The sequence below is a fragment of the Cryptomeria japonica genome, chromosome 3 (assembly GCF_030272615.1).
Source record: "Cryptomeria japonica chromosome 3, Sugi_1.0, whole genome shotgun sequence".
In the NCBI taxonomy this organism is placed as follows: Eukaryota; Viridiplantae; Streptophyta; class Pinopsida; order Cupressales; family Cupressaceae; genus Cryptomeria; species Cryptomeria japonica.
The window spans coordinates 145,997,375-146,004,177 of NC_081407.1; the positions used below are offsets into that span (position 1 = coordinate 145,997,375).

Genomic DNA, 6,803 nt, shown 5'->3' on the forward strand with positions numbered 1-6,803 from the left:
GCGAGATAACAAATAATAAATTCTAGAAGGTTATAGTTATGCGTCTACGTTAATTCCCCACATAAGAAATTGGCAAAGATCAAGGAGTCGTGTAAGCAATTCAACAACGAAATCGAGAAGCGAATTACGAATAGAATCTGGGCAGTTGCGAAAATTTGACATCTGATCTTGGACACAACTGAATGGATAAATACCGATGTCTTAATTCCATCTGATTAGTTCCAACAAAACTATTTATTGGTATGCAAAAGTCAAGTGTTCGCATATGGCATCGAATAGCTTCTCCTATCCATCAATATGGCATCGAATAGCTTCTCCATCTACCCTAATGCTTTTAGTGGAAGCAAGAATAGAATCTGTAAGAAATACGGTAAAGAAATACCTTCTCCATCTACTCTATATAATAGATCCCGGGCTTATTGGACAGTAAAGAAAAACAATTTGAACTTAGTGATTCAACATAATCATGAAGACATTATATGCAACTATATTTGCTATAATTTCAGTAAGTTTAGCGATTCACCTTCATTTTTGTGTGGCAGATGTGGGCACAGCAACTTTTTATGGCGCTCCTTATGTTCGTAACTATCGTTAGCTTGATAAAGCATTTCACCAGTACCTTTTGTTTTAGGTCTGATTATACTGTAAGGGGTTCTGATTTGATATTCCTTCTGATTATAAGTTGAGAGGTTGTACGTACGACCATTTATTATTATATTTTCTGGTTAGTTGATTTTTTTAATTTGGGTTTTGCAGCAACTTCATGCTATGGATACAATCAGAGGCAATTTCCAGCAGGCAATCTTTTTGGAGCGGCTAATGACGCAATTTGGGACAATCAGGCAGCCTGCGGAAGAAAGTACAGAATTCGGTGTTTGAGCGGAACAAGTAATGAAAGAGTTAATCCATGCAGAAAAAGATCACTTGTCGTAAAGATTCTGGATTACTGTTCTTCTGCTGGATGCGATAATGGCGATGCAACTTTGCATTTATCTGCGGATGCGTTTTCTCACATTGCTCATTCCTCTGCTAAAAAGATTAACGTCGAATATGAACAGTAACTCTCCATCTACCTACCTATCATTTACAATTATCACAAACAACTATAATTTTAAGAAAATATATAGTGCTGGACTGGGTATTTCATGCATGGCTGATCCTTATTGTTTTGCTGTTGTGTTTACAGAGTGTGATCCATCAGACTTGGTCACGAAGATGTTTGAGGGGCTCATAACTAGAATGAAGCTCTATATGAATGGATTGGGAAAAATGCACGAGGGTCTAAACTAAATTGTTTGTAATTGACTGCTACCATGGTATTGAATATATATATATATAGATCTAGTGGTCGTAGGTTTGGAATTTGATGGTCATCTATATCTGTTATATGAAAATTTTATTACGTTTGTTCATTTAAATGTTTTCCATTTGTTGTTTTTAAAAAAAATAAAATTCTTAATTTGTTTTATTATTAATCATATATATTAAATATTAAAAATATACATTTAAATTAGAATTTAAGGAATCTCTCCTTTTTTTATTAATGTTAATAATGAAAATATATATTTATAAAATTTACAAAAATTTCAAAAATTGAACTAAAAATTTCTAAACAATTAGTTAATTTTTAATATATTTTTCTATTCTTCAAAAATAAACTAAATTAATAGATTAATTTATATTATTCTATAAAAATCTTCACAAGACTTATTCAACCCAACAAACAAATTGGAACCAAATACCAAACATGTTCTAAAATAGAAACTCCTTTTTGATCTTTAGCTCTACAAATGAGTCTTTAAGATCATTGCCAAAATAAAAGGCTTCCATTCTACCCAAACATCATTATTGTCATATTAAAAAAATATTAGAAGGACTTTCACCTATGATGGCCTCATTGAGGATGATAGTCAAATTGCTTGATTATTTCTTCTTAACTAATAGTCTTATAAGCTTTTCAATAGTATTCTAATATTCTTTTGGGTCTGAGTACACACTTTAGAGTAAATAAACCACATAACCATTGTTGATCTTCAAAATACTCTTTTTTTTTTGGTTTTCATTTGTTTGCTGATTTCACCAAGAAAGTCCATTTTTTTGAGTTGGATCTTAAAAATTCTGCGACTTATGTCATCCTTGCGAAACATGCATGCAGAAGTGGGCAGGTGTGATTAGTTTCAAACAATAAGGAGATTAATGGAAGATAGAAGAATTAAAAAGATAGTGGAATGTAGTTGGATCGAAGATCAAAGCTAAAGGGGCTGAAAGTGGTTAGAGAAATTAATACTTCCCAACATATAATCGCTGCAATAGAGAAACTGTTATACAGTACATAGAATGTTACGATTGCAAGATTGAAGCCATAGCTGTAAGGAGATTGGTTTCAATCATTTCTTATTATAGATTCATAAAATTCTGGAAGCGATGCAACAGTGTATGGACATGCATCAAAGCATAATAGAAATGGGATTTTTGTCGGATATTATAGTTTGGAAGTGTTCTGGTAGATCTGCAGGCAAAATATGAAGCAGAGACAAGGCACAAACCCTCGTGAACTCTTTCCGAAAATGCCTCGAAGATATATGTCATGTCAAGTAACGAATTGGAATGATTGCCAGGGTTCTCTTAAATCTAAATGTGACTTGGATGCCTTTAAAAATGTAGATGGCATTCGTTTATCAAAGGAATTGATGATTCAAGGTGATCACAAGACTGAAGCTATTTTGTTACTAATAAACGGCTTAATGGAACCATCCCACATTGCCATCATTAAGAGTGCTTCAAGTCAACAAGCTAGTGAGATCTCTTATATACATATTTCTGGATATGGTTGTTCTTGTTGAAGCTCAAGGAGGGCAACTAAATGATATTGAACATCATATTACTAATGCCACTTCATTTGTTGACCATGGAGCTTAGAAACCTCAAGTTTCTAAGAAGCATTAAAGAAGTACAAGGAAATTCAAGAAAACGATCAATCATCCTAATGCTACAATATTCATAAAGGCTAGTAGTTCACAGTTTGAAATGGTGACTTCTAGATAAAATCAAAACACTTGTGTTTAAAGATCAAATTGTTGATGAACAAGAAATTTACAAATTAAATGAAGACATGGAGGAGGCCACCCTCACAAAACCGACATCAAGTTCTTTCTTCAATTTAATGGGTTTGAAATTATTTTTTGAAAAGTGACTTATGTCATTTGTTGTAACTAAAAGTTAGAAAATAGACTCTTTTTGTGTAAAAGTTAGGTGGTTTCTAACTTTATTAAAGTTCATCTTTAATTGCTCCAAATTGTACAAATAACTACGTTGCTCAAACTAAGTTAGTTACAAACCCAAAATGGGTAGTAATCCAACAAGGAGCTTATAAATATGAGACTTGTATCATTATAAAAAGGGAGGACTTTTTACAAGGGGAAACTCAGGAGAAATTCTCAGAGATATTTTGAAAATCTTTTATGTTTACACTATGTACAAAAAGGACTTTGAAATTGTATAATTTCAAAGATAACGAAGAATGTAGTTTATTTTGTGTGTTCTAAATGTGTTCCTATATTATTATTGTTAATTTCTCATATGTTAAGTTGGTAACCCTTTTTATGCACGTGTAAAACATTGATTATCCGTGTGATTGATGTGATGAAACACACTTATCTCTTGTTATCTTGATTTGGATGTTCTTGTATAACCTATCTCTTTGTATGTCGAGGTTTGTTATTCTTCTTTCACCATCATTACACACCTAACCATATTTCTATCCTAAAATCCTCTCGTGATCTATCTCATTTGCGGAATCTTAATTGGTACTCATATGTCTGTCATTGGGGTTTCTTTTGTTCATCTTCATTTAGTTTTGATCTTTCTCCTTTTGGTACTTTTGGGTTAAAAGTACACAAATGTCCTAAAAACCCTTATCATATGAGGGAGCCACCCCTCACAAACGTAGAGGAAGATTGTGGTTTTACCATAATGTCTCCAACTATTGGAATGATTGTCATTGCTCTTTGGGCGAACAAGGTCAGTTTTGGAGACTGAATCATAGTGACAAATCTGTTTACCGACATATTATAAATTAAAATATTATGTTATATTTACTTAGAATAACTTTTTGGGATTTACTAATAATTTAAAATGACATATATACACTTAGATAAAAACATAGCAAGTCATACTATATGGTCTAATCATTTTTTATAATCGTAATATATGTTTTAAAAGTGAAAAAGGGTCACATAGACCATGAAATTCTAGGCATGAGTGGAAGAATGACTATATTGTATTTATATATGTCATACAATTATCTTAAATATCCTCAAATGAATGATTAAAGGCTCTTAAAGAGAGAAATCTAGAAAAAAGATGGAAGTTTCTATATGCCATAATGTTCCATAAGTTCAAATATTCAATAGATAAATGTTATTTCTAAAATTAGAATATTTTAAAATGTGTTCCTTAAATAAATATTATCTCCAACACCCTCATAATGTTTATTTGGAGAAGATGATTACAATACTTAAAAACTCAAGACCTAAAAGATCTTGAATTTTGAAAAAAATTATTATAGGCAATACTTTGGTAAATATTTTATCAATTTGATCTTCAATTTCTTAGAAATTCAACATTATCATCTGTTTTTCAATCAAGCCACAAACAAAGTGATGTTGTACTTCTATGTTTTTGGATCTAACATGATATATAAGATTTTTAGCTTGCTTGATAATGCTTTGATTATCACAAAATGTAAGTGCTCACAATTTTGTGGGTATTTTGTTTCTTTAGTAGTATTCCAAGTCAAAATGATTCTTGAGATGCTTTTGATGAATCAACATATTAAGATTTTGTCGATGATTGTAACATTATTCATTATTTCTTACTACAAGAAATTAGTCCTTAAATATATTTTAGTATTATTCTAATTGTTTTCCAATATTCAGTATGTAGATTTTTCATGTACCTAGATATAATGCAAATTTCATATGCAATATCTAATCTAATAATAGTAAGATTTAAGATACTTCCAACAAGTTATCTAGATAATGAATATCTCAGACAAAAATGGAGATGATGATGGATAGAGAGAAGGTTTAAGGTGGAGGAGGGGGATGAGGACAGTGACGATGAGGGAGATGGCCCCTAGCGTCTGGATCCTACTAGATCTCGATAGGATGGTTCTTTTTGGGGGGTTAGTAGTTGGTTCCCCCTCCTTCTGGTTGTTTTGACCTTTATTTTATTGGATTGTTTGTGCTGGTAGGACCTTTGGCTTCTAGCCTGCGCTTTGCTTTTGAGTGTAATGGGGAAGTTCTATGCCTTTTTATGGTTTGGAAGGTAATCAATGTGCTCCTTGGGGGGAATGTCGGATTGCGCCTTGTCCTCCATCATGGGTGTGTTAGTGTTTGGGTTCGTAAGATGCCTGATAGGGCCTCTAATCTTATTTATCACTCCTCCTTGTGGCTTTTGTGGTTTTTTTTCTAGAGTGGGTGGTGGTGGTTCGAGGTTGCAGTTTCTATTTTTAGCGATTGTTAACTTCTAGTTCCCTTGCTTGGTAAGATTGTGTTGTTTCCGTGGGTTTCTGGGTGATCCTATACTTCTTTGTGGAGTTGGAGATGGGGGATGCTTCCTCTCCCATTCTACTTTCTTAGGGGTTAAGTTTATGGTGTAGAGGAGTGACGATTCTTAGGAGTTCTGTCTCTGTGCTGATTATTCTATGGTTGTGTTTATCCTTTTGGGGTTGGGCCCCTCTACTCATTTTTTCTAGCCTTATGGAGGAGGGCTTTTGTGTTGATCTAGGATTCTTTGTCTAGAATGGTGGGTCTCTTGAGTTTGCAAGCTTCATCTTTTGCCCTATGAGACTATTTCTCAAGACTATCTTTCTAATGGGTATCGGTCCGAAGTGTGTTTTCTATTCTGCTCATTGGGGTAGCCCTATGTAGCTGGGCCTTATCGTGGAGGAGCTTAATGAGATTTTTGATGGTGTTGGATGCTTGTGGGGCTTGCTTTGGTTTCTTCTCGAGGATAATGACTTTATTTTCGATGGTAGTTATCTTTCTAATGTGGTGGATGGACTCTGGATTGATGTTGAGGGTTGGTTACCTTATGAGGATTTAATTCTTGTGTATTTTCTTCTGTGCTAGATTCTTATTGCTATTGGAGAATGTTGTCTCTTTTGAAGTCCTCAGCCTTAGCCTATTGCTTCCCCTGTCATGTGATGTGTAAGGTTGGGACTCTACTCCATAGTGATTTTGTTGACAATTGGCCTATTGAGGTGGCCTTAAGTGGACTGTCTATAGGTTTTTCATCTAGTCCAAGGTTTAGGGATGCCTTTCAAAACCCACTGGTTGTTCTTTGATTCCTTGACTATTCAACCAATGTAAGGGTTTTTGTCTAGATTATGGTTCGTGGAGTTTTCCTAAACCCCTTTGTTCTAGAATCTAGCCTTTTGAGGTCTCGAGATCCTGTTCCTACCGGTTGGATGCTTTGGTCAAAAGTCTCTCTACTACAAAGGGGTTTCCTCTTTGTAGGTTTTTGTGGGCTAACTGTTTGTGAGTTTCACCCTGTTATGTACTTGGGTTTAGGCCCTCTCTTAGTTTTATCAATTTCAGAACAAGTTTTCTATTAAATTTTCTACCCACATTCTTTTGATTAGAGTTAGCACTTTATTTCAATCCTACTTCACATGGTGTACTAAATGGTTTACAATTAATCATATTAATTTTTATCAATACATCATGAGCATATTTGGGTTGAGAAAGCATGATCCTTCTTTCTTCTTACCATACTTGCATACCTAGAAATAGTGGATC

The 6,803-nt window shown here is 33.8% G+C and overlaps 1 protein-coding gene across 2 annotated transcripts; it reads left to right on the forward strand.

The window, feature by feature from the left end:
* The first annotated feature begins 437 nt into the window (after positions 1–437).
* Positions 438–1,362, forward strand: LOC131037839 (EG45-like domain containing protein). Of its 2 annotated transcripts, XM_057970071.1 has the most exons (3): positions 438–581; positions 757–1,057; positions 1,187–1,362. In XM_057970071.1, the coding sequence occupies exons 1-3, from the start codon at positions 467–469 to the stop codon at positions 1,191–1,193; spliced, it is 423 nt and encodes a 140-aa protein (XP_057826054.1). In that variant the 5' UTR covers positions 438–466; the 3' UTR covers positions 1,194–1,362. The 2 variants fall into 2 exon arrangements, 1 of the variants encoding a protein (XP_057826054.1); XR_009371842.1 differs by lacking the exon at positions 1,187–1,362 and having other exon boundaries at positions 446–631; positions 757–890.
* Positions 1,363–6,803: the final 5,441 nt, after the last annotated feature.

What these genes read in the sequence shown, in the direction of transcription:
- LOC131037839 (XM_057970071.1), top strand. Translation starts at nt 467, where the DNA reads ATGAAGACATTATATGCAACTATATTTGCTATAATTTCAGTAAGTTTA. An exon ending in TTATGGCGCTCCTTATGTTC is followed by an intron (nt 582 to 756) that starts GTAACTATCGTT and finishes TGGGTTTTGCAG; the next exon opens with CAACTTCATGCTATGGATAC.